This window comes from Tympanuchus pallidicinctus, unplaced genomic scaffold, assembly GCF_026119805.1.
Source record: "Tympanuchus pallidicinctus isolate F22 unplaced genomic scaffold, pur_lepc_1.0 scaffold8, whole genome shotgun sequence".
Taxonomy (NCBI): Eukaryota; Metazoa; Chordata; class Aves; order Galliformes; family Phasianidae; genus Tympanuchus; species Tympanuchus pallidicinctus.
This window is the reverse complement of record NW_026294802.1, coordinates 1,500,017-1,527,993: the sequence shown is the minus strand read 5'-3', so window position 1 is coordinate 1,527,993 and position 27,977 is coordinate 1,500,017. Positions and strand designations below refer to the sequence as shown.

Below are 27,977 nucleotides of genomic sequence, written 5' to 3'. Positions count from 1 at the left end.
GCTCCGTGCTGCCGTTCCCGGGGCGGGGCAGCGGGATGGCGTCCGCCCGCTCCTCTCAAAAAAGTCGAAGCGGCCATGTGGGTGCAGAGGCACCCGGCATCGCCACGTCCCGCCTTCGTGCCTTTGCTTTTCGCTCTCGCTTGTCGTGCCGGTGCCCGGGGCTCCCAGGGACGGCTGTCTCCCTGGGGCAGAGCAGCAGACGCGAGCTCCGCTGCCGGCTCTGCTTCCTGCCGGCGCGGGGCGGGACCGGCGTTGCCTGCCTCTCCCCGCCCCGCTGGGGCCCGTGAGCGCGGGCCATGGCGGCTAGAAACGCGGGCACCGAGCTGGGTAAGGGTCGGCGGCCTGCGGGACGGGAACTTTGCGGGGCTCGGGCAGGGCCTTTTGCTCCGTACGAGGGCTGGAGAGCGGCGGGAGCCCGCTGCCGTGTCCACACGAGGCTTGATGTTCCCACGGCCACGTCTCGCTGCCGTGTCACATCGCCTCCAGCGTGCCGGCTCCTGGCCGAGCCAAACCTTTTGAGTGCGTTTCCTTCTCCCTTCCTTTCACCCAAACTGTTCAAAATGCTTCTCATTGCCTCACTTTTGATTTTTCGTTTGCCGCCTATTCGCTGAAGCTTGTCCTGATGTCTGCAGCCGATCTTCGATGGCCGAGCCTTACCTAATGACCCATCCAGACGGGCTTTTCTGTGCCACTGCCTGTGTGGAACCTGTATTCTTGCTGCCGGGCTCGGCGAAGGAGAAGCAGCCTTCCCACTTCTCGCAGCCAAACACAAGTGCAGTGGTGGGCTACATTCAGGTGACCAACCTCTTGAGTGGCCACTTTAAGGAGGGGTATGGCAGTTTGGTCCATAGAGCAGCAGTACATTAAGTGTAGGAGATTCAGAAGTGATGTTATAGCAGAGGGAGAGCAGCAGGTCTCAGAACACAGGAGGCACACAGCACTATTACACTCTAGCATGAGGGCACACGCTATCACAGAGTTAATACACAATGTAAAGAATTAGCCTGTGGACTACTTGAAGTTAACTGTTGTCATTCTGCACAGTGACTGACATGTAGCTCTAAAAGTGAGCTGTCACATTGCCCTCTGATGTGCTTATCCTTGGGCTGCTTGCAGAAACAGGTGAGTTTGAACTGTAACCATCTGAACAGCATCTTTTTCTTTGCTGGAAAAAAATATGTTAATAATGTAGTAGCAAAACTTTTGTATCTGTTACAAAAAGAAGTCAGCACAGGAGTTTGCACATGCGTTCCATCTATTGTAAGCTAGGCACATGTTCTACTTCTTACTGTAAATTTTTGCTTACAGTTGAGTTGCTGTCTGTTGGAACAGTTGCTGCAGGAACTCAAGAAACTTGAATCAATCCAGTTCTATCAAACAGTTGTCTTCCAACAGGTAGGATTACCTGTAAGGAAGGCAGTGCTGCCAAGTATAAAATCATTGATAGAGACAGGTGAGCTCATTAATGTTTGGCTGGAAAAGAAGTATGGAATGTGCGACTTACCAGCAAATTATAGTCTTTGTTTTTTGGACCCACCAAAACAATCTTTGAGTATATTCCAAACATTCTGAGTTAATCTTTCTCTTCCCACAAATGCCCAACCCCCCTGCCAGAGAGGTAGGTTTAACTTGTGCACAAGACTATGAACAGAGAGTGCAGTGGGATGGATGTCTTCAGGGCTGTATGTGACTTGTGGCCTCTGCCAGTTGCAGCTAATTGAACTTAAACTGCCATTGCTCCCAGCTGCTTGTTGCCATCCCTTCCCTGTGATTTTTAAATCAGCTACAGTCATAGAATTATAGGGGTTGGAAGGGAGCCTCTGGAAATCACCTAGTCCAACCTCTCTACAGTAAGTTGCAAGGAAAACATCCAGGTGTGACTTTAATATCTGCAGAGAAGGAGACTGCACCCTCTCTCAATAGTCTCTTCCAGTGCTCTGTCACTGTCAAAGTAACGAAGTTCCTCCTCAATTTTTATGGAACTTCCTTTGTTCCAGTTTGTGCCCGTTGCCCCTAGTCCTGTCACTGCACACCACTGAAAAGAGCCTGGCCCCATCCACTTGACTCCTGTACTTTAGATATTTCTAAAGAGTGATAAGATCCCCTCTCAGTCTTCTCCAGGCCAGTTACAGATCTCTTAGCCTTCCTTCATAAAGGACAGCAGAGGGCCGACAAGATGGCTGTGACCTGGAGCGGCTTCCCTGTGAGGAGGGAGCTGGGCTGATTCAGCCTGGAGCAACACAGCTTTGGGCAGCTTGCCCATCCATACAAGGAGAGCATCAAAGAAATGGAGCCAGTCTCTTCATGACTGAGCGTAGCTGGAGATCAAGAGAGAACAGAAATGAATAGAAACCTGAGAGGTTCAAATTGGATGCAAGGAAAAATTTCTTCATGCAGAGATGGTTAGGTGATGGGACAGGCTGCCCAAAGGTGCTGTGCAGTCCTTTTCTTTTAGGATTCTTAGTCCCAACAGGATAAGGCCTTGATGACTGCCCTGAGGTGAGAGCTGTCTCTGCTTTGGGCATGAGGTTGGGTGAAAGACCAGCCAAACCAAAAAGCCAACCCAAAGTGTTCTATTATTTGTATATATACTTATATGTATATATTCTTTTATTTTATTATATTCTTTTATATATATGTGTACATACATATACGTATGTGTATGTATACATTCTGAATAGTGAATAATTAATTACAGTTGTTTTGCAAAATGTGTTTTTTGACTCTTTAAAAGAAAATCCATCCGTGTTGCTCAACCTTCTAGTTGAGTGGCCAAAGATACGTACATTATGTTTCTACTGATATTTTTAATTATATGTAGTTGATATTTCCGAGCCATTTGCATATGAGAGCTAGCCTGTGGTAAGTGGCATTTAGATAATGAAGTGTTGCATCCCTTTTCAAGACAGCGTAATTATGTTCTAATATATTAATAGCTGTTTTTATCAGTTACAGTGGCTCTGTTCCTTCACTGTTTCCTCTTTAACAGTTAATGAATCTGCTGGATAACTTTAATCATACTTGAAATAAAGACAGATATCTCAAAGATAACTAAGTCACTGGGAGGAATGACTGAACTGCTTCCACTGTTGGTGCAAAAGCAGAGCAGGCACAGCTCAGCAATGACATGGCTCCTCATTATACCTTTAATTTGTCTGTATTCAAGTAATGATGTCCTGCCTTACTCCATGGTCATACGGACCATATCAGGACAGCTGGACTATTGGGATAAGGAGAAGTCTCTGCAGCAAGGGAAGGAGTGAGGGACTCAGAGCTGCAGGAAATCAAGCTCCAGTTCTTCTACAGCTCATAGAACAGCTGACATTCTGGGAAAAGGCTTATCAGTGGTTTTCAAAATGCTTTGGAGGGCACTGAGCTGTTTCATGTGACCAACACACAGCACTGTGTGATCTCACCAATGTCGCAATATAGTTGAACTTATTTCTAGTTGGGTTTATGCCTTGGTGTGAATACTGACGACTTGCAGACCGAACTTCTCTCATATAAGAAGAACCCAATATGGAAACAAAATACATCTATTGAAACAATCACTATGAGAAAATATTTACAGCTTCTGTGTAAAAAAAAAAAAAAAAAAAAAAGAATTACCCTCAAGCCTGTAAACAGCTTACTTGGTAACATAGCTCTTCAACAAGATCTGATCCTGAAGTCTTTTCCTCAGCTACAAATGGCCAGCTGGATTCAGCCTGCATTCACTTGAGCATTTCATTTCTCCAGTAAATGTTCAGGACACAGTTTCATAATCGTTTCTCCAGAAATAATAGCTTTCATCACTCCATTTTATCATGTGTTCATGGTAAGGAGGAGCACACATGCTGTTTTTGGCACAGAGGAGGAAATAAACAGTTGGGGGGCAGCTTCTTATGGGGACAGAGCTGCTTTGAAATGCTTGTGAAACTACAGCCTCAGGCATTTTTTAGCTTTCTGTTTCGCCATCTGAAGGGTAACATGTACACATTTTCTAAAATGCTGAGTCTTTTTTACGAGGCATGTGTTAGATATCTTAGATATTTATGTAATTATACTAATGAAGTGGTTTTATTTATTTTCTGAGGAACTGCTTGGTATTTTTGGATTCATGTTCTCGAAGGAAGGAGTTGAATTTCCTGTTAAGATTTTGAATATGATTTTTTCAAATGTCTTTAGAGGAAAAAGTAAACTTGAAGAGTGATTACAGAATATTGGCTAATTAGCTATAGTGTAACTGCTTTAATTACTCTTATCCCTGAAGCCACATGATTGTACAGATGACTAGCAGATGACTTATTTTAAAAAAAAAAAAAAAAAAAAAAAAGACATGTTCACACTGCAAGGTTAATGAGCCTAATTAAATATAGTTTTCCTTAGCCAGATACTAAATTATAAAGCTTGGGGGGGTTGGAGGGGGGGCAGAATCCAAAAGGCGGTCAGTTCTATTTGAAATAATGATTTTATTCTGCTTTTTTAATGAGAAAAAGAAGAATAAACTGGAGTTGTAAGTGATTTTTAGAGTGATGAATAGAGACACATACATTTATTTGGTGAGACCTCACATGGCAGACTTAAAAGTCTATTTAGAGACAATTGTGGTGAGCTGTATTTGTTTTCACTTGCCCACTGCTTTAAATAATGGAGAAGTGGGCTTGAATGGAAGATCTGTGTCAGACAGAAGTCTCCATCTGCTGCTGCGCATTACCAGAACCTTTGTCCTTCTTTGCTATGCATTCTTTTTATTACATAATTAACCAAGGGCCTTTTGGTTCTGAATAGAATTTTTAAAATGAACCATAAGAATAAGCATATCAGGTTACTCATTCCTTTAAAAGCAGCAGTGGGTGAAGATTAGTTAGCAGAAGTAGTAGCTTATTTTACTTCCACTGTTCTCTCTTTTCTTTTCTTTTCTTTTCTTTTCTTTTCTTTTCTTTTCTTTTCTTTTCTTTTCTTTTCTTTTCTTTTCTTTTCTTTTCTTTTCTTTTCTTTTCTTTTCTTTTCTTCTCTTCTCTTCTCTTCTCTTCTCTTCTCTTCTCTTCTCTTCTCTTCTCTTCTCTTCTCTTTTCTTTTCTTTTCTTTTCTTTTCTTTTTCTCCTACTGACTGTGAATTTCTTTGATATTATTGCCTTTCCTACCCCTCAGAGCATTACCCTTAATTATTTCCTTTAATTCAGTCTAGTGTGCAGTGCTCCATCTTCTGAACAGGTTATTCAAACCTTCTGAGAAGCTATGCCCAAAAGTCAGGTAGGGCCAGATACAGTAAAAGTATCTCTAGCAAGGTCCAGCATCAGATATATCAGATAGAATCTTGATGTCTTCGTATTCTTCCAAACACTTCTGCAGACAGCAGTAGTTTTTACAGATTAATAATTAAACCAGATTTCTTTGTTGTCTTCCAAAATGTAGAAATAATAGGTTACAGTAGAGCAAGTGAAACTTCTGGGTCCTTATTAGAGTGTTTGAAGCTGATTTCCTCATCTGAATTGGCTTCTTTAATTTTTATTGCATTTTTCCAAAGGAACTGAAAGATCGCCATGTATGCAGAAGGGTTCAAAAGTTTTCAGGACAAATTGGATTACGACTAAATGGTTGCCCCTGTACACTTGGCACACAGTAGTAGAATCACTACACAGAATTTCTGTATCCATTATTTATTTGTTTGTTTGTTCATATTTTCCTTCTCAATGGCAAATATTGCCTATGGTAGCCCCATGGGAGATCTGTGCTCTCACCTAGGAGACCTGACCTTAAAGCAGCTGCAGAAGATGCAGCTTATATTTCAGCTGTCTGTGTTTATATGGTTTGCAGTTATTGACATTTAAAAAGTAGGAAAGATTTAGCTGTAAATATTGTAGCAATAGCTTTTCTCAGTTGCTTTCTACATGTCAGATTCATTTTTTATTTTTTAGATAATGTGACCTGTTGCGAGTGAAGAGAATTATTGAGGGTTTTTGTTAAACTGGTTTTCATCTTGACCTGCTGCTCCTTATCTTGTATGTAGTAAGACTGTAGTAAAACTGTTGCTAGAAATCCTAAATTCCTTATGATTGTCTAGAATTCTTTTTTTTTTTTTTTTTTTTTTTTTAATTTATCTGCTTTGGACATTTTGACCCTGCAGATTCTGCTTATGATATTAAATGTATGTAGTGATAGGAAAGTAATTAGCAAGGTGACTGTGCTGAGAACAAGTCTTAGTTAAATCTCCTACAACTGTCTTGCTTATCTACTGAGTAATCTCTGTCCTAAATTGTTTTCTTCAGCATTATCTGTAGACTGGTTAGGAAACAAGGTTGCATTTACACATATTTTAATTGGTGCATTAGTCCTTCATTTTTGTGCGTTATTAAAACTAAAAAGTAGAAAGAAAGAGATTTAAAAGAATTATTTATGTTTGGGGTGCAAGAGATTTTGAAGATGTTCTGTTTTCTTTTATCTGTGTACTTCTCTGAGCAGGAGAATATGAGTCTGTGTTTATTAACATTCAAAATGAGACCTTTGATTTATCACACTAGGCAGAAATTTCAAGATGTGAGGGTGTGAACCATCAGTTATTCTTTATCATTCAGTTACCCTTCGTAAAGAGATTATCATTTTGTGGTGCTATTTTTGGACATTTTTATTATTTTTGTAAATGTTGAGTATCCACTTCTTCTTGGCTCTGGTTATTGTTTATCAGTACTGTAACTCATTGAAATTGCAACCCAGACCACCTGCAGTGGGCATCTAAAGAAATTCACAGATGGAAGATGTTTGCCCGAGTCCCCCATGGTGCTTGGCAAGGTGAGCACTTCTAAGGCAGGCAGGTACATATATACTTTCCATCAGATGTGCTGCCCAGGAATGTAGTTCTTTTGGAAACTTGCAGATTGTCCATCCCTCATAGCAAATTCATTAAAAGGAGCTCCAGGTGAAAAACAACCTATCTGTATTATTACACAAAAGTCTGTCTGGAGATTTTTGTGACCGTGTGGGATACAGTTCCTGCAATCAAAGATCCACGGACATACACATAAAATGCCATTGCATCCTTGTTGCAAGCAGACAAGGAATGGGCTGACTAAATATTGCGTTACTCTAGAATCAAGAACTAAATCAGCAAACAACAACAGAAGACTGCTTATCTACAGCACGCATACTAAAATTCACAGGTCGGGACTGGAACACAGCATCTCTCACCAGCATTAAGCTAATTTAGTTCTAACAGCAAACAAGACATGCTGCATGAAACATCCCCTGATTCAGTTCACAGTTCACAGTTCATCCCCTGACAGACGTTTATCGTAGTGTGGTATTTTGGACTGGTTAGAAGTGCGGAAGCCCCTGAAAGGATATGAAAGCACAATATGCTCTTTGGAGGACCAAAATAAATCTACAGCTTCTTCCTAAAGTCTCACACAGCACACTAAAAGAACACAGAAATAGATTAGAGACTTTTTTTTTTTCTTTTTTTTTTCTCCCACATCAGAGCTTGGCTGGATCTCCAAAGTGTATGTGAATCCACCTGCAGTTGTAAGGCATGCGGAACAAATTCAGAAATGGCGGACTGTGAAAGGTAATTGGCAAGTAAGTGCTCTTTTTATGCATTCTGTTCCTGTATTTTTAAAGCAGTCACTCTCCCTCTCTAAGCTGAAATATTGAATTTTCCTCAAGATGCATGTAAACTTAAAAGATGTGCTTGTCCATGTCTTATTTTAATAATTTGTATTTGATGATGATGGGATGGAATAAGGTGACGCATTTATCCAAACAAGTTAAAAATCTTATAACTCATGAGTGGCAAAACCGCAAATGAATTTCAGTCATCTTTATTCATGAGTGGATTAAGTTGTATATTACTATCCCACCACATTTATTCTGTATCCTAGGCAGACTTCTCTGCACACAACCTCCTTATTTTTTAATTTAAAGCTGTAAGATATGATCATGGTCCCTGTCAAGTTTGACCTACCTGGATGATTATTGCTTACTTAAACATTCCCAACAAGTGTGATTTTTTTGCTTAACTAGTTATTGCTGAAAACTCAAAAATCCTAACTGGATACGGTACTTGATGTGTGTTTCTGTGTGTACAGCTACAGAGCTGGGTATAGGAATGCCATAGATAGGCAGTTTGGCAGCATTGAGCAAGGACAAGGTCTGAGAAGTGATGTGGATCAGGCCCAGAGCTCTCAGTGAGCACTCTGCTGTAGGCTGTAAGTGGTGTTCAAAGGACAACTTGATTCCTGGTTCAGTGGGCAAAAAGTGTTGTGCCTTCTGTCTCCACACTGAACAAATGGCTTCCTTTCAGCAGTGACTGATAAACTGGATGCAGGAGATAGGAGACAATAAAGGAGTAATCTTTATATTGCAACTCAATAGAATGAAGATGCAATCACTTATTTGTACTTAATTCTTCAAAAAAAATTTTTTTTTCAAAGCAGTTGACATTCTGAGCTTAATGTGGGAGGCAGCTGTTCTGGGGTGGCCAAAGCTACCTTCATGATCAAAGTCTGAAGTATTGTAGGATGAAAGTAGAAATTGGTTAGAAGCAAGCGGTCAAGCTTAGACTATCAGAAGCCAGTAACAGTTCATTACTCAGCTCAGTACCCCAAAAGCAGCTTTTGATGTAATATTTGCTATAGGTACAGAAAGCAGACACTCATTAGCTAAGTGTGAAAAGTTTACAGGCTGGCCTGCCTCTTAAGATTTGCAGAGCAATACCTCCACGCAGAAACAAGTTTTGCCTTGTACGCTGACAAACCATGAAATAGAATGGAATGGTCTGGAAGAGATTGTCCTTGATATTGCTGTATAGACTCAAATGGCCTTCACTGCAATCTCACTCCTTGTTGAACAAGTGCTAAGCAAAAGATGTCTTTAGTGAAGCCATTGCTGCAAATGTGCGTTTGCTAGAAGACCTCCAGCAAATATTTCAAAATAATGTTTCAAGTTCAATTTTTGCTCAACAACAAATCTTGAAAAATATTTGGATGTGGTTTTGTTCCATTCTCTAATCAATAAATCTTTTAATGTTGTGTAGCATTTTCCTCTGAAGACTACTCTAGCATTGTAATTTAGCTCTTAGTCTGTTGTTCTGTTTTTCTTATTTTGTTTTGTTTTTCACCTATTAATTACATATATCTTTTTAGTCCCAGATTCACACAAGTCAAAGAAACATTTGAAGTCTAGGCTCTTGATTTTAAAAAATTGTGTGTTATTAACTTCCACTGCTTCCATGTTTTATTTTCACTGAAAAGGCATGCATATGTGTTACCATATGAGGGCTGCTGAAAGTAATGCCTCCAAGTTTATTTTATTGGCACATGACATCAGAGGCGGATGTTGGTGGCACGGCAGTAGGTGACCCACTGTTGCTGTTGCCACTGCTGAAACACACCACCCACCACCTCACTGTGCTCACATTCACTGTTTGGTCTCCATAAACATTCAGCAAGCACTGATGAACCTTCATGTCAGTTGAACCTTCATGCAAGTATTGCATTACACTTTGTTGCTGTGTAACAGAGGGGCAGTCTGACAGAATGGCATCCGATATGGAAGTGCATGTGAAGCTAAGGTGTGGCATTGAATGCCTCCATGTGGAAAAAATGGCACCCACTGACATTCATCAGTGCTTGCTGAATGTTTATGGAGACCAAACAGTGAATGTGAGCACAGTGAGGTGGTGGGTGGTGTGTTTCAGCAGTGGCAACAGCAACAGTGGGTCACCTGTATTGGTGCAGATTGTTATGAGCACAACGTGCAGGATATTGTTCATCACTGCAAAAATGCATTGCTAATAGTGGTTGAGAAGTATTTTGAAATATAGTGAGAATTATAGCGAGTTATTGTTCTCTTTGTATTTGTTGTTGTTTCCCTGGATATAAATAGAAGGCATTAGTTTTGGAGCGACCCATGCACAAATTGCTGACATGTACATTCATATGTTTATTTACAATTGTAAATCTGTGAGCCTTTTCAAGCATAACTTAATGGGTTTTTTATTTTTATTTTATTTTATTTTTTTCTGAGTACAAATGCTTGTCTGGTTCTTAGTCCTGTTTGGTACTTAGCCTCTGCTACAAAAAATGGAGTTGAGCCTTTGATTCTGAAACAGATGACTTTTGATTCCAAAGCCTTTCTGTCCTGTCAGATATTACTGTGAACAAATTTCCGCCATCCTTGTCTGTCATAAACCATTCTTTTTGTATCCTCCATATATATGGCATACTTTTCCTAATTCTTAGAGTGAGAACCAGGCTTTGGATTCCTGTTTCTAAGTCAGTTTGGCTTTGGAAGCATGAGCTTTCTTCCTTTCTTATTCCTTTCTTCACTCCCTTTGCAGGCTGCTTGGCTGTTGAAAGCTGTCACCTGCATAGACCTTACCACTCTCTCTGGTGATGATACTCCTTCAAATGTTCACAGACTGTGTTTTAAAGCTAAGCATCCCATCAGAGAGGATCTACTGAAAGCTATGGATATGCATGACAAAGGTTTGATTGTTTTTGTTCTGTTAAGTTTGTAGAGAAAATGTCTGTGTTTCCTCAGTATTTTTTTTAGTTTTCAGAAAGGTGTACAAATGACCTGTTCTATTATGGAAACAGTTGTGGCAGACAGTGCTGCTGAACTAATAGTTGTGAGAGAATTAGGCACTACTTGGTCTTATTCAAAGAAACTGCCTTAAATGCATAATACTTATTCTTTGAGTTAATACAGTAATGTGAAAAGGATAAGTCCATTCACACTTTGGAAACCAAACTAAGGCATGGACTCAGGTAAACACTGTAAGTTACGGTACATAATGTACAAATTTGATACAGAAACCATAAGTGTGTAACTTCAGTGTATCTTTTAATAACAGTGCATTAAGGTGAAACAAATTAATCTGCTGATGTCCTTTCTGAATTGCAGAAGTGGGGGATTTCATGCTTAGCTGATTCTGCTCTGCGTTACTCTTTAAGGACCCCTCCAACCTAAGCCATTCTATAATTCTGTGATACTCAAGAGTCTGTCACTTTACTTGTCAGAAAATAGGTATTACACATGTGTAAGCACGTTATTTCTCCTTCAGAAAACATTATCTGTTACTTGTTTGTTTGAGTAACTATGATAGATAACATCTTTGCAGCCCAGTCTGCTTTAAGGAATAATTCCTCTAGAACGTGGTTATGTGTGAAGCACATATAGCCCGTATACTTACAAAGTTCTCAGTTAAGTCAACAGAGTTGGAGGGGAAGCAGACAGCCCTTATCAACTGGTGGTAAAGCATTGACAACAAGTTGACATTACTGAAGCAGGCTCCATCTGAAGTTCAGATTTTATACCTGAGACTGAACCTGATAAAACTTCAGAGCAAACTGAGACTCTCAATATAAAACTTCTTTATCAGTGCAACACCTCTGAATTTTTCTAGATGTGATCACTGGTGTGCCAGTGAGTATTTGGCTTCTGTCCTAGCACGTTGGCCTTGGAATCATCTAACAGAAAGAAAAAACTCAGTGACATTTGCAACATGCTTGCACTATCAAAATATTTCAGTAGTTTTATGCAGGCTTTCATCCGCTAATTGAAGTTATATGATGTAAAACCAAGGAGGAAGTTCAGTTCTCTAGTTTCTAGCCATACATGTGAAATAACAAAACTTGGCCTTTTTTTTCACTAAACTTAGATTTATGGACTTTTCAGGTGGTTGAAAGATTAAATATGAGAGCAATTATCTGAGACAGAGAGAACAGCATTTTAACTAGAAAAGCAGTAGAAGTGCATTAACATAAAGACTGCTCTGTTGCTGCTGGACTCAGCCTGGCTCAACAGGTAAGGACAGAGCTTGGCAGCAGTTTTTCACACAATATGCTGCTGACTAAGCATGTCTTAAATGTATGTCATTAAACAGGGAATCTGTTGGTAAAAAAAAAACAAACACTGAGAGGTGCTTTAACTCCTGGTAATGCTAGTTTGTTCCTAGGCATAGGTGGAGGACTATGAGGGAGATAAAACTATGGAGAAGCGCTCATATGGATATCCATGTTGTATGTCCTTAAGGTTCTTGTGAGAATACAAAAGTGGGAGAGAGGTGCAAATAGCATACCTGTGTTATATGGTGTGCACTAGAGAAGTGCAAATCTGCATATGAAAAAAATGAATTGTGTCTCTTGCAGGTATTACTGTTGCAGCAGTTTGTGTATATCCTGCAAGAGTCACTGATGCTGTTAACACCCTGAAGGCTGCTGGTTGTAGTATACCAGTAGCTTCAGGTAAGTGTTTTGTTAAAATAATCAATTATATCTTTTGATAGATATATAGTTGTGTAGCAGTATTATTTACGTGTGTAAAATATGTAGAAAAATCTGGAAGTTGAGGTTTGCTTTTGTTTCTGAGTAAGGTGAAAAGGTAGCAGGTGGAAGGAAGGGAATTGTGGGGAGGATTTGCTTATGTTTTTTGTGGTCATTTGTGTTGTTTCAACTTCATGCTTATCAGGAATGCCAAGTCTGTTATCTGGAAGCTCAGCTGGGAGGTTCTTAAGTTATACAAAGCCATTTCCCTCAAATGAGTAGAAGTTGATTGGGATAGTGTACCTGACAAAGAATCAGTAGACAAGCAGAAGATTACTCTAATACATATCTTGGGTTTTCTGGTTTGTGATTTTTTTGTTGTTGCTGTGTTGTTTTTTTTCTCATCGTCAGTTTTTTGGCTTCTAAGTATGGTCCTACGGGCTGAAATCATTGAAGATTTGTGCAGAGGCAAGGGTTATTGCAGGCTGAGCAGTCTGCAAGTTCAGGACTTGTACTCATAAATTTCATAGTGCCAGTTCTTTTCTAGTCACCACATGGTAAACAAGCTCTGAATCTACTATAAGCAAAAAGTAGGATCACAGAATTAAGTGGTTTGGATGGGAGCTCTGGACGTCATTTAGTCAAACTGTTCAAAGCAAGGGCTAACTTTGAAGTTAGATCAGGTGTTTTATGCCAACATCCGTGTTTTCTGGATTTTCTTTTTATTTCTTTATTGTTGTGTAAGGAAAAAAAAAATGCTACCTGCATTTATGTCATGGAGAATCTCTGACAAAGCCATTACTATTTCTATTTCCAAAGTTACTTTAGATTTTGTATTTAAACATCATAAAGGAAATTCTAAGTAGACCTCATTAAAAAGCTTTTGCTTTAATGTGATTTAGTTATTTAATGTATTACTGGGACTTAACTCAAAAAACTCCTTAAAAGAACTGGGGAGAATTTTAAGATTATCTGTTGTTTCACATATGAGTTCACTCATTCTTTATTCAGTTCTATAGATACTGTTCTTTTGTAGAACGTTTTGGAGAAATTTATGTCTTATGGAAGAGACCTTTTCATAAGAAGCAGTTAGTATCAGCTGGATGGAGGGTAGGATCAAGTGCCTTTAGGTTTTTGATTTGTGATAGGGATTTAAAAAGAAAAAAAAATCAGTGGCTTTCAAATTCTTTTGTGTATTAGAAGTACACACAATTTTATGTTCAATTTATAAACCAAACTTTCTCCCCCCTACCTCCATTTCCATCCTTGTTAGTGGCTGCTGGGTTTCCATCTGGACAAACTCCTCTAGAAACGAAACTGGCTGAAATAAAGCTGGCTGTGCAGTATGGTGCTAGAGAGATTGACATCGTGATTAGCAGGAGCCTGGTGCTCAGTGGCCAGTGGGAAGGTAAGGAAGCTAAACCTATGTAAGTGTATGTGCTAGTTCGCTCTCTTCCCCCCCAGTTTCTACATTACTAGTCCTTAAAGAATCTGATCCTTCCCCAGATAGTTTCTGATCATCTGGGACACTGAACTAAGTCAAAATAATTTTACTAAAGCATGACAAATAATCAAATTTCTTAAAAAGAATGCTGTTACAGGTTGGGAATTCAGAATTGCTTTATGCTTTAAAGATTAGGTCTGTTGTTTCTATATTTTTGAACATTTTCCATACAGAATTAAAAAAATAGCAAGTGAAACGGAGGAGAAATGAATGCCGACAATCTTTGAACAGTTTTGTTAAACCCCCCAGGGGGCTGCTAATGTAAATGATATCTTATTAAATACACATTTCAGTTCTTGACAAAAATGTGCATTTTCGTTGTTTTCTTTTTTAAAGTTGAGGGTACAAATTGACTGTTCATATTATTTTTGATGTTCCTGTGCCTGTAACCTGCAACTAATTAGTAAGAACAATAATGCTGAAGATGGTTTTTGCTCTAATTGCCTCCTTAATGTACTGTGAACGGTTCACCTTAAGTGCTGACAATGCTCCTACAACTAATCTCAGTGTGAAGGTAAACACATCATTGTCTTGGAGTGAATTTTCCATTTAATTGTATAATGCAGTACTGTAATAGCTTGTGTGATTGGAAGACTCCATAAAAGCACTGGTACCTGGTTTTGGTTAAGGAAGTAGAGACATCGCAGTAACAGATCATGTTTTCTGATTTTGGGCTTCTTTCAGTTATCATTTAGAATTGAATTTGAAAAACTAACAAACAAAACACCTGGAGTTTGTGCATCTGTTTCTTCAAGACTCATATCTTGTTTGCCATTTGGTCTTAAATCTTGACCTCTTCATCTCCATTCCTTTACCTTGAAATAAATGCATGTTTACAAATATCTGGCTTCTTGAAGGCAGATGCTGTAGCCATTTGTTTCTGTCTTAAGTGATTCAGACACAGCCTCTGAAACTGATGGAAGATGGAGACTAGGAGACTGAGAATGATGGTTCAAATTCTGTTAGCCAACATTAAGATTGTATGCACATTTTCTTATGCCATGCTTGTGACTTGTAACAAGCCTTATGTACAGTTAGGAAGCATGTTGCTCCTCAGGTGGAGATATTTAACAGGTCTTGGATACAAAATGACCTAAGTCCAGTGGTCTTTCTCCAGCACTTAGAGAGAGGGAAAAAAAAGTCCATCACACTGAACTTAGAAAGCAGCTTGAATTTGTGTCTAAAAACATCTTAGGAAAATTTTTGACTTAACCATTCTTACTGTGCTTCAGACTTCATGGTACATTGCTGTTCGATGCAAGTTGCACAGAGCAGAGGTCAGGAAATTAGGGCATGCAGGCAGTTACAAGTGCAAGCTCTACATTATACAGCCCAATATTATGAGAAGAATTGAGGAGAAGCACAGTTCGATTCAGAGAGAGAGTTTTTACCAGTGACTGAAATGAACTGGACATACACTGTCAGATTTCTCCTGTATGGGAAGTGAACTGTTTCTGGTGATCGTAAGTCACAGGGAAGGAGGACATAGACGTAAGAATGGTGGATCTAGTATAAAGCTATCAGTTTACTAAACAGATAAGATTGATATTTGATTTGCTATTTATAGTCTTCTATCTACAGCCAAGGTCAGGACAAACTCAAAAGGCATCCGTATCTTTTACTGAGGGTAGCTTTTTTGTCTGCCTTGCAGTTATGATAGAAACTGTTTATATTTAAAACCCAAGTATATTTTTATGATTATTTTGTTATGTTGTCATTCTTTGAGATCTCGGATACTACTGACAAATAAATATGGACCTTTAGAGTACTTTGTCTTAACTGTTTGTGTATTTCTAGCTTCATATATTTTCAGTCTGTTCCATAGTTGGGGTCACTGTGATGGAGTAGTATTGCTCTGTGGTTTGTTTCAGAAGCTTGTACTGTTAGTGAATATTTTATTGCTTGAGTGTCCAACGTTTTGGGTTGCCTAGACTGCAGTAAGGGAAGAAGTCTTGAGCCATGCATACATAGGCTGCTCCAAAAGTAATGCCTCCCATTTATTTTCATGGAAACTGCAACAGATACAATGAGCACAGTAACTCTATGAAAGTCACAGTTTGATAGAGCAAATTCTCAGCTAGAAAACACTATTTTTCAACAGAATCACCAGTGTTAGCTATGCATTTTTTCCAATGATGAACAAGAGTCTACATGTCATGCTCATCAAAGTGACCCACTGTTGCTGTTGCCACCTGCCACCTCACTGTGCTCGCATCCACTATTTTGTCTCTGTAAATGTTCAGCAAGCATTGATGATTGTCAGTGGGTGCAACTTTTTCTGCGGGAAGAATTCAGTGACATGCCTTTACTTTATACACTCTTCCACATCAGATGCCATTTTGTCCGACTACTCCTCCACTGCCATCTGTCACATGGGAACAAAACGTAATGGAGCATTGGTGGGAAGGTTGAACCTCTACTGCCATGCTGCCAACATTCATTTCTGATGGCGTGTATCAATAAAGTAGGAGGCATTACTTTTGGAGCAGCCCTCCTAAAATACAGTTAATGCATATAAGTAACAAAACTTACTTTAAGTGTCCGTATTTTTATTAAAACCTTAAAAAAAAAAAAAGAAAAAAGGCAACAAAACCATAAAACTAGTGGGATATTTGACCCTGCTTTTGTGAAGCTTATCAGTCTGGTTTGATGTTAGTGGTTGCCATTCTGCATGAGGTCTCAAGCTGCTCATCAGAGAATTTTTGATGAAATTCTCCTGAGTGGAAAACATGCACAGCTGCATATTTTGCACTCTTCACAGAACCGTGTTTAGCCAGTGTATCCAAATGCATGCAATTATTTGCCATAACTTGAGCTAGCACTGCACTGTGCCCTATCCTTCCACTGGTTTCAGCTGAAACAGCTCTATCAGAGCTACAATATTTGGTTGTTGTCGAGGGATGAATGCGTTCCCTGGGCTGGGCTCAGGACTGAGCCACTGTCATGATGGCACAGGGCAGGGGGCAGGCTGCATTTTGAGCAGATTTTTAGTATTATTGAGACTCTTTATGTCACTCTAAATATGTTTTCTAGATCTGATCTTTATGAGGTAATTGTAATGAGGTTTGTAATAGTGCTGAACGTGAAAGCAGCTTTATTGGGCAGCTAATTCAGGTTGGAAAAGAATCTTAAATGTTTATGAGCTTATATATACGTACCTTTTACAAGCAATTTGCTTTTGGAGCAATAATACTTTACAATAGTTTACTAAACCATTGTCTTGTATTACTTAAGGAAGTATAAATTAAGCTTAAAAATCAGAATTTAGATTATGTCTTTAACCACAGCATGTGAAGCCTGTGGGTAAATTGTGTTGAAGATGACCAACAAATTTCTGAAAGAAGCTGGATATATTCTCCCTACATATCATGGTTTGCTCTACCTTCTGAAACTATCTGAGATTTGATAAAATTACTTTTAGTTTCACAGCTTTTAGCAAACACTGGTTATACCACAATGTCAGTGGCTTCCAAATACTTGACAACCACTAATAATGGTTGATTATCATTTGCTCTATGTCAGTTGAAGTTTCCTGTTAAAAAAAAAAAAAAAAAAAGGGTGCAAAAATAGAATAGTATAAGAAGAGCATGGCTGCATCCATGAAATGCATTGCTGTAACCTCATTATGAAAGCTGCCTTTCAATCCTTGCTAATAAGTATTGAGTTATGAGTGCAAAGTCTTTTTTCAGTAATTGGGTCCCCACTTTTATAAGCTGCAGAGATAATATACGTATTATCTGTTCTGCAAACTTGAACAAGACTCTACATGTTGTTTGAAAATATTTTATTGGAATTTTCCATTTTCTAGATTTGCAAGTTGACTTGGGACTGTATTTCTTTCTTATACTGTCAGCAGCAGCTCAGACTCCTGAAGCCAAATTCTGTTCTCAGTTTCATGTGAATCACTGGAGCCTGGAGTTGCACATATGTGGCTGAGAGCAGAACTGATAGAGTCGTGTTGTGCTGATAGCCTCGTGCTTGTCATTTTGTTAACAAACCTGCCATTAATGTGCAAGACAGAAGGCATTCCAGCTCATTTTCCAATTTCCTAACATGATTACCTTGATCTTTTGGTCTAACAGAAATTGAAACATCGTCCCTTCTCATCTCAGTTTCTACCCTTAACATCAGTCAATGTGAATGACTAGTTGAAAACAGTGAATAAACTGAATTTAAAGAAAAAAAAAAAGTGTTTTTATCACATTTTTTTTAGAAGAGCAGTTTCATAAAAATTAAGCTGTTTTTATTCTTCCTTTAACATTTTCATACCCTGTGTAAGAGACGTATTATTCCCTTCATTTGATTTTAAGACAAATGTATTGGACCAAATCAAAATACCATATAGACAATCTAGGGCAGATCATAGCCAGTATTAATTGATAGGGATGTTTGCTTGAGAGACGTGAAGGGAGAGGCACATTTTCTCTGTTGTATTTAATAATAGCTAAATATCAATGGAATGTTTGTACTGAATATTTGGAAATTCAGTAAAGCTTAAAAAAAAAAATCGTCACCATCCAGCACTTATATTTTATAACTGTGCAATTATTATATATAGATATATCTATGTATCTATATAGAAATATATAGAAAATATTGCTATAAAGGATTTTTTCTCTCCTATAAAATCTGATCATTTCTGACTTATATATGCATACAATAAAAGCATCTTTGAAGTTCGTAAAAATAGTAAGGAATGTTAAATAAATGGGAGCAAAGTCGAATATAATTCTTGTATCACACTCATTTTAACTGCTTAATCAGCAGAGGTACTACAGACTGCAGCAATGAGCATCTGGGTGTAAATATAATCTATGTAGTACAGCTAGCTTTGATTCTGGTTTTGTTTGTTTTCTTTGTGTGTGTTTTTTCCTGATTTAATATGTGTAGTGTTAGTGCTGTATTTGAGATGCTACATAGTATTGGCCATTTGCTTTGAGAGCTCTTCATTATTATTTCCACTGTTTTTAAGAGTCAGAAGAAGAATCTCTTGCAAGCTTTTCGTGGTGGTTTTAGCTCACAGCTGAGAATATGCCTCTGGAGTTTCCTGTGTTGGAGATTTTCCTAAATGCTTTCTGCCACTTCTGCTACCCAGAGCAGCCCCATCTGCTCTGCCAGCTACTAGTAGTGTACTGCAGAGGTCAGAAGTATGCCAAGAGCCATGGTGTCCAGCTCTGCTCCCATCACTAAAGAGCTTGAGAGAACCAGGTAGCTACAAGATTGAAATTTGGCAGCACAACCTGTCTTAAAAATGGCCCTGGACTTCTTGAAAAAGTGACTGTATATTCAAGTGCGATCACTCTTCAGTCTTTTGAGAGGAAGTTTTGAGTTGATCGAGTAATTTCTCTTTTTATTTAAATCTGATTGAGTACCCCTTTTATTTTTGAGAGCAATAGGAGTTCATGCATTGTTTCTGAAACAAAGCAGTGCCTGCTTGACCTGGGACTAAGGTGTTCAGTCTCAGGTGCTCTGGTTAATTTTCTCTTTCCCAGAGATAGTTGCGTTTCTATTCGTACTTTTACTGTAGGGCTGAGAATATCCTGTGAGTGCCAAATACTCAATGCAATAATTGATCTGTGAATAGAGTGTGAATAAAAGAAGAGTATTTATTACCTCCACACCTGCCCCATTAACACATGCCTACTGTTCCACCACCTCAAGTAACCTGACAGACACAGATGATTGAAGATCTTCAGTTGTTCCTGTCTGTGGGTTGATGCATGCTGTCAGATAGAGAGACAATTCAAATGATCTTGGCACTAATTGCTTATAAATGTACTTTCCAACAATAGGGAGAGTGCTGTAGCTGCAGAACTAACTTCGGTGAACAACACAGTTACGGAAATAAAATTTCTTTTCATGGAATCCAAACTAAATGTACATTTTGTTGATTTTGTTTTGACATTTTTGGCAGTGTATCTTAAAGGTAGAGAAAACTTGAGTCTTTTCTTGTTGTTACCGAAACTAGAACATGAAAGCTGCTTTTTCTGGCTTTCCAAAGGCTTCAGGAAAGAGTCGCTCCACAAAAAGAAACTGCGTTTGGATCTAACACGAGTAGCATTATCAAATGCACAAGAAAATAGCACAGGTGCTTTGTATTTCCTTTTTTTTTTTTTTGAGTCTTGATTTGATGTAGAAGGTTTTTGGAGTATCATCAATTGATCAATAAAACATGTTAGACCGCATGCTAGTACTGATTAATTCACACCTTTGGTACACAGTAAGAAACAAGGTGAAGCCTGGTGTCTATAAAGGGACTTGCTAAGTACGTTAGCCAGTTGTCTACTAATGTGTGTAGTATATCTCTGAGGACCACCGCAGTGATCCCAGCCCCAGCAGCCTGGTAAACCCACAGCATCAGTAGGACTTGGCAACACGGCAGGCAAAGGAGGTGTCCAGCTGGAGAGCCTTCTTTGGGACTTGTCTGGGGACTGAGACAGTATGCTGAAAAAGATAATCCTGGACTTTAGGAAAATTTGTTAAAGCTGGTGTTTTTTTGTCTTCTATAAATGAACTTTTTCATTATGTGTGCTTAAAGATTAAGTATAGTTTCTGAAAAGTACTCTTATAAAAGATACTATTTGCTTATTTTGCCTTTTTTTTTCCTTCTAATTCAGATTCCAGAAACGTTGGCAGCACACTGTAAGAGCTGCTTTTCTCCCTGCCACTAGTTTAGATGAGCCTTAATCATCCCCAAGTGGCCAGACTGTAGCAGCTATATTTCCACAACTTCTCACTCTTTTAATCTCTGGAAGTTTAATATTTGGGGGTGGGGAGGTGTGGGGGGGAGGGGATGGGACTGCTTAATTTTGCCAAAAAGGGGTGGGACGTTTTCTTTGTGCTCCCATTTCCTGGCCAGGTCTGCAAGTTCTGCCTTTTTTTTTACTCAGTAGGCCTGAGTCCTCAGTAACTCCCTGAGGGGAGTTCACAGATGCAGATCCATGCAGAGCTGTTGAGCCATGAAGGTGCTACCTTGGACCTCAGGCTTTCCTCACCAGGGGTGTTAGCAGCCTGTGTTGATGAGGCTGTGTGTTTTCAGGAAACTCATGTTTTCACAAAACTTAGGATGGAATTTAAATACCTAAACACAAGCATCTAGCTCCTAATTGGCCTTCCTGAGACTGCCCTATGGAACTGGGGGTAGGATGGGCCCTAATAGATATGAGGTGCCTCATATAGCAGTTGGAGGCCAAGAAAAAGATGTCAGGGAACCACAGGTGGCACCAAGATCTGTAATTAGACAACTTGGCTACACCTCTGTTTTCTCAAAGGCTGAGCCCTGCAAAGATGGCTGTAGGGAACAGGGAGTGTGGTGACATGATGTGCAAGGGGAAACATAACTGTGCCTGAGTACTAATTCAATTTATTACCAAATCTATTGCTTAAAAAGCTGTTTTAAAATCAATTTTGTACATCATAGTGGGTTTTTTTTTGCTCCTGATGTATTCATGAGTGTTTGGCATACTGTGCACATTAGTAGTTTTGAGAGAAGCGACATTAATAGCTATTAAGTTCAGTCTGAAATTGTGTGGCATTGTTAATTACCCCCAGTCATGTAATTTATTGAACTTACAAAACTTAAGTTCTTGAGTGCTATGACTAATTATAAGATTGGAAATTAATCCAGAAGTGGAAATTACAGCCATACTTGAAGATGTCTCTCAGCCAACTTTGATCATTTTCAAATGCTTTTATCCACAGGTCTGTATGAGGAGATCCGCCAGTGCCGTGAGGCCTGTGGAGAAGCTCACATGAAAACAATCCTAGCAACAGGTGAACTGGGGTCCCTTGCTAATGTCTACAAAGCCAGTATGATCGCTATGATGGCAGGTAAATACAAGGCTTCTTCTTTTTAAGCTAAGAATGTCTTTACTATATTATTCATGAAGCGTAAAAAATTCTCATTGTGAAAGTTTAGTTTTGCCTATAGTAGGCAAAAATTGTTATACAGCAATTACTGAAGTTGCAGGTGTAGTAATGAAATGTCATTTGTTTTGTATAATCTACAAAAAGGTACAAAATGTTAAATAACACTTAGAAATGCTAAGCAACAGGATTTGTAGGAAAAATTTGTCTTCAAGTGTCTGATCTTTGGTATTTTTGATAAGGGCACATACATTTGGGGCAGATAGACGTTATCCACATAGTGTCAGTGAGTGTACAGAGGTAGTGTGAGCAGGTGCGTTGTGAGCCTGTTATAAATGTAGATGGGCAGATCTCTTCCTTGAGATGATTTATGCTGACTACAACTGTTTTTGGTTTGTGATCATTCCTAATCACCTCTACAGGAGTGTGGTTTGAGTAATCCAACTATGCTGGGGATTCATCAAGAGGAAGAGCATCAATGATGCAGCAGGTGCTGGGATGCTCTAGATTATAACTGTTTTTAAGTGGCACTCTCGAAAGTGGGACAGTTAATACTGACAGTTAAATGATGTTCAGTTTCGCCTACTTTAAACAGGACTTCAGGGCTGTGTTTAATACAATCTTTAAGATGCAAAATGTTCTTTGGACTCTGTTCTAAACATCTGCTTCTTCCACCATTCTTGAAGGAAGGCACCTCTCTATTGGCAGAGGGAAATGTAAAGATATCCCAAAAACCACTGTTAGTCCATATTCTAACTAAATTTTGGGTAATTTTTGTCGATTTTTTTTTTCCTACTATAAGCTCTTCAGACGTGGAATTTCTTGTTTTAGGGGAAGAAAAGGTCATTGAGTGTCTTGTCTGTATTTAAATAAATATTCAACTTGCAGCTGGTCTCCTTGTCTTTTTACACAGTGCTATGCTTATCTTAGATGGAATGAGAGGCTTTTATGTTTTTTGCTTGCTCAGCTACAAAGTCAATTAGTATCATTAAGTACACAGTACAGTATTATGCTAGTAAATATTGTTTTTAATTAGAAGAGGTACAAGAAATGCATTTCCTGTCATTTATACCATTATAATTATAATCTTTTTTTAAAATTTATTTAAGAAATTCAGATTGTGAGGCATTAGAACATTTTCAGGTTTTTTGCTGGTGTAGTTTTTTTGAAATACAGCAGATGGCTCTATTGTTAATGATTTTTCTTGCATGGTTATTCATTTTATGAGATACCCATCCATACGAGTATGTGCAGTAATTCCCTTATTTCAGTCTCCTGCTTTTTCTTTGTGGGTAAGTATAAAAATAAGAATGTACATACATGCATTGAAGGCCAAATTTTCAAACTCCGACTTGTCAGAGTAGCTGAGAACCTCAAATTCCAGATATTTGTTTTGATTTGCATACTTGTAATATTTTGGGGTGAAGAAACTTGGCATGGTAGGTTTAAGCTCTCGCTTTTGTGACCATATGTTTTTACAACTGGTGCTCTGATTTAAGTGAAAGAAAGAAAAGAAGGTTTAGCTGATCTTGTGGATATGCCGGATCCTAGGGATTTTTATTTGATATAAAATGTGAAAAAACAGCACCTCTGATAAACCTGATGCTAGTGATTAATTACATGAGAGGAAATGAGTTACATGGTATATTGGATTTGATTGCAGAACTGGATTTAGAAGTTTTTTTCCGCCTCTGGCCACTTGTTCTTGTCCTTGAACCAAAATTTGCTTCTCCTTTAGCTATGTTGTTAGAAGTGCTCTGTAGAACTGAGTTATCAAAATTGATAGCTGAAAACTACTTCAGAAGGGGATAACTAGTTTTGGGTTTTTTTTTCATTGATTATGTTTTGGTTTATTTTCTTTTAAAACTGTCACCGCCTTAGGAACCTAGATTACTGCCTTGCCTTTACAACTTGCATTTGTTGTATCGGTGCAAGCGAGTATGTGGCATATAGTCCTTAACCTGCTTTCACTGTGCAGTGCATAATGCAAGTCTACCATGTAGGGAGTACAAAATCATAGCCTTATGTATGTTCACATTTGTGTTGTTGAGCATACACGCTCACACATAGGTCCTGAAGCACTGAGCTGTTACAGCATGTTTTAAAGCACATGTATGTACCTTGCTCCAAAAGTAATGCCTCCTATTTGTTTCCAGGGAAACTACAACATATACAAAGAGCATGATAACACTATTTGATAGAGCAAAGTCTCTACTGCTACAAAGCAGTATTTTTCAACATTGTTGCTACCATTAGGTATGCATTTTCACCAGAGATAAACAAGCCTGCATGCCTTACTCAATAAAAATCTGCACCAGCAAAAGGTGATCCACTGTTGCAGTCACCACTACTTATGTGCACCACCCACCACTTCACTGTGCTGACATCCAGTGTTTCATCTCCAGAAACATTCAGCAAGTGTTGATGAATGTCAGTGGGTGCCATTTTTTTAGCATGGAGGAATTCGGTGACACTCGTTTGCTTCATGTGCACTTCTATATCAGATGCCATTTTGTCAGGCTGCCCCTCCTGCTGTCATCTGTCAAACAGCAACAAAATATAACTGAATATTGTCAGGAAGATTCAACCTCTATTGCTGTACCACCAACACCACCTTTGACATTGTAGGCCAGCATAATAAAATAGCAGACGTTACTTCAGAGCAGCCCTCATATTTCCCATCTGTTTCATTTGTGAGACGCAGAAGACTGGAGACAAAAGAGTATCACAGTGTGGATCTAGCAATAGCCACATGATTGAAAAGCTTGCCTGGGATGTCTGGCTCCTGGGCTCACTGACAGATCTCCCACACAAAGGTGAGTTTTATTTGTGTTTGCCATTAAGGGTCTCAAGCCCTCTTTATAAAATTACTCTACTTTTCACAGAGCAATTATCTGAGCAGCGAATGCCATGCAGATGACTCCTCTCCCAAGTACCTTTCCAAAATTTCTGTATAGTCATCCTTGTGCTGATGTGTGCACAAGGAATGATTGATGTGTGCTGGGAGGAACAAGTTCCATTCAGTCTGATTCAGCTTCCAAGTAGGGGGGTCAGCTGCACGAATGACTGACTTGAAAAGGCATGCCAAAACATCAAGTAGTGTGAAAAGTGTGCACCTCCACATTGGCTGGAATTTTAAAATAATACTAAGAGCCACGTTCAGGCTGGAGTGGTGTGTCTGTGCACTTCTATATTCAGAAGTGTTTGCTTCGACCATGTCTGTAGGCAAGCAAATGTGCTCTGGAGCACAGTTTTCATCCAAGAAAGAGGCTGAGCCCAACAGGATGTGCAGCTCCCAGCAGTGCACTGGAGGCCAGGGACAGCTTTAGAAAATGCGGTTTGTACAACATTCTCGTTGGGGAGAAGGGTGTCTTCACAGTGAATTTGATAATGATTAGCCTCATATGAAGGAAATACAATAATTCGTGTCTTTTTTGGCTCATTCTGTGTCTGAAACCATATCTCTCCTAAGTAACATCTATTTTTTTCTTCCTTCTCTAGCACACTACATAGTGAAAAAGACATCAGAATGGAAATAGGCAACTAGTTCTTAAAGTCTTTTAAGTCACCCTTTTACATATTTGACTGACATGCTAAAAATTATTCTGGAATATTTAAGTATCTATTTCTGAGTGCTGTTCTGAAAGAGGCTGACAGCCCTCTAAGGACAGTGAGTCAGCTAGCAAGAATAATTCTTGCAGTGCTAAGGAGGAGATAATGGAGAAGGTAAGGAGTGCACAGCACTGGATCAGTGTCGCTACCAAAGAAGTACGTTGTTTTCAGAAAGCTGAGATAAAGTCTCAGACAAACAGGGAATTTTTGTTCATAGTTTGTACTGTCCACTGCCATTTTTTGGGCTTCTTAAAATCTTTATGTTGGGTTTGAATGCATGAGCTTCCCAAGGGCAGCTGACTGCATCTTTAATTCCACCAGAAAGTTTACAAATGCTGAGCAGAGCAAACAAATCAGGGATTTTCAGCATTTGATTTGGTTGAGCTCCATTTCTATAGGAGAAACACAAATGTACATCTTTGTAACCTCTTCAAGAAACAGTTCTGAGGAACACAAATAGGAGTGCTTGGCTCCCTAGTACTAGTGCGAACTACGCCATGTTTCTTCATCTTGTTGTCTTTAAAAACAAACAAGCCACAAACATTTTGTTCACTGTTTTGTTATGACAGGGTGACAGGCTTTTTATTGTTACATTTTTGACACAAACTATATTATAAAGTGCCAAGGAAGCCAGATAAGGAAAGGAAAGATGGTAAACTTGCAGTGGGAGAGGAAAGCTCCCGTAAAAGTGAGGATGACTTTATTACATAAAGTTTTTATTTTGGAAAGTTACATTTTAACAATATTACCTATTTGCAAAAACTTTATCATTTTTTATAAGAATTTGTGTTAAATAAGGAGCTAGAGGCTAAGTAAATGTGCATTGCTTTAAAAGTAAAAACTTTTGTGTCTTTTTAACTGTGAAAACTGGTCTCCACAGTATACTTCATTTACCTCATTCTTTGGGAATTTGAGAGAAATGCAGCAGTGGCATATGAGAGATACTTGTTTTCATTATAAATAACAAAACAAGTACCTATGTAAAGATCAGGAAGAAGAGATGTATGCTCAATGGTAATTCGACTAAACATATAAATTTCAAAAATATTTTGTAGGTCATGAAGTAGTCAAATAAGTTGAGATACTGACTCATAAAAATTGAATTTAGAAAGGGAATGAGTTTATGCGAAAAAGCCATAACGTCTAGATTTTCTAGCATAAAGAAGCATGCAAAAATTATTAAAACCTGGCTGAGGCAATAAAGTCTCTCATGCCAATGGGCCAGAAGAAGAAAATTAAACCATGTGGAATCTGCAGACAGAAGTTTTGAGATGCTTTGATGCTTTTAATTCCAAAATGAGCAGAAATAATACAGCCATCATTTTCACAGCAAAACCTAAAGCCACAAATAGGCTGGCTTTATCTTAGCTCTAGGGAGAAACTGGCTGAGAACTGTCATATTCAGTCTTTGGCTCTGAATGCAGAGAAACAGGAGTTCCCTTAAGGAAACTCAAGACACAAAAGTACTGCTTGAAAAGGTTTGTTCAGAAATCCTGAAGATCAGAATATCCCACCACACAAAAAGCCAGTCCTGAATTAAGAAAAGATATAAAAGTGCAATTAGTAAATGAAGAGGATCCAAGAAATGTGGTTTGGGACATCAAAGAATAATGCCTAGCTACGCAGCTCTAAGTGAAATTGCTGTACTGTAATTAATGTTGCTGCAGATCCAATTTTAGCGTGAATAATGGAAACACAAATTCTGAAATACTAATAATTGTTGCTGTTTTGAGCAGTGTCTTATAAAGATTTGTTTGGATCCAGGATAGATGGTGTGGCTTTAAACTTTTGAGTGTTAGGGATGCATTTTGTACTGTTGGCTGTGGGCTGCTGTGGTCCAAAGCAAAAGTTCTGCCGATTGAGAAGCTAGGCATGCTTTGTGCAGATAATACTGATGTAGGAAATAAGACTGATGAATAAGTAATAGTACTTGGCACTTAGATAGCACTTTACATTTTCAAGATACATGCAGACATTAGCAGAAGAAATCTTGCAACAGCCCTGTGAAGTATGAGATGAAGATCGTAACAGACAAGTCAAAAGTCAAGCTGAGATCAGTTGTGAGGCTTCAGATCCTATGTTCACACCAGAGGCTGAAGCTTCTGTTCAGTAGCATTTCAGCTGTATTACATTTAAAGAAAAATGTGATTTAATTATGTGTCTACATTCAGCTGTAACTTGATACTGGTGAGACAGTTATTAGAGCCCAAAGCAAATGAAAGGCAAATCAGGGGTGGAGGCTTGGTAGTTAAAATGAATCATGGTTTCAGTTTGTCTCTTTTTACCAATCCAAAGCACACACAATTATATTGAGTTTACTGTGTATTTGTAAAAGGTTCACTTTGCCATGTAAAGAGATAGTCAGAAATTAGGAGTCAAGTGTGTCTGTCACGTTCCTAAAGCAGACCAGATCAAAACTGTCAGTTCCTTTCTACAGAAACGAATAATCTTTGAGTGCTTTCCAGGGTGACTGATGATGTTAAGGCTTAGTGTATAAGCCTGGGGGCAAACTAGTCAGTCCTCAGTCTTTGAATGTATGGGAAGAGGACTTACTTTCTGACTGGTGAGTAGGTCTGTCTCAGTCACAGTGTGGTGGTGGTTTCCTCTCTCCCTCCAATGAAGCAGGACCAGAAGCATCCAGGCTGCAATGTCAATTACTTGTTGTGCTGTCTTGGCTGAGCTGTGCTCATGGGAAGGATATTGAAATGCATTGTGTTCTCACACTGCCTGCTTTCTTTAGTGAACAAAGCACA

General features: G+C 38.9%; 1 protein-coding gene across 2 annotated transcripts in view; it reads left to right on the top strand.

The window, feature by feature from the left end:
* Positions 1-202: 202 nt before the first annotated feature.
* Positions 203-27,977, top strand: part of DERA (deoxyribose-phosphate aldolase) — a 61,032-nt gene continuing 33,257 nt past the window's right edge. For both annotated transcript variants that reach the window (XM_052669284.1, XM_052669283.1), the window contains exons 1-6: positions 203-327; positions 7,457-7,554; positions 10,316-10,463; positions 12,129-12,224; positions 13,516-13,650; positions 21,448-21,576. In XM_052669284.1, the coding sequence (XP_052525244.1) occupies positions 297-327; positions 7,457-7,554; positions 10,316-10,463; positions 12,129-12,224; positions 13,516-13,650; positions 21,448-21,576 (637 nt within the window). In that variant the 5' untranslated portion in view covers positions 203-296. The remainder of the gene's footprint in view (positions 328-7,456; positions 7,555-10,315; positions 10,464-12,128; positions 12,225-13,515; positions 13,651-21,447; positions 21,577-27,977) is intronic.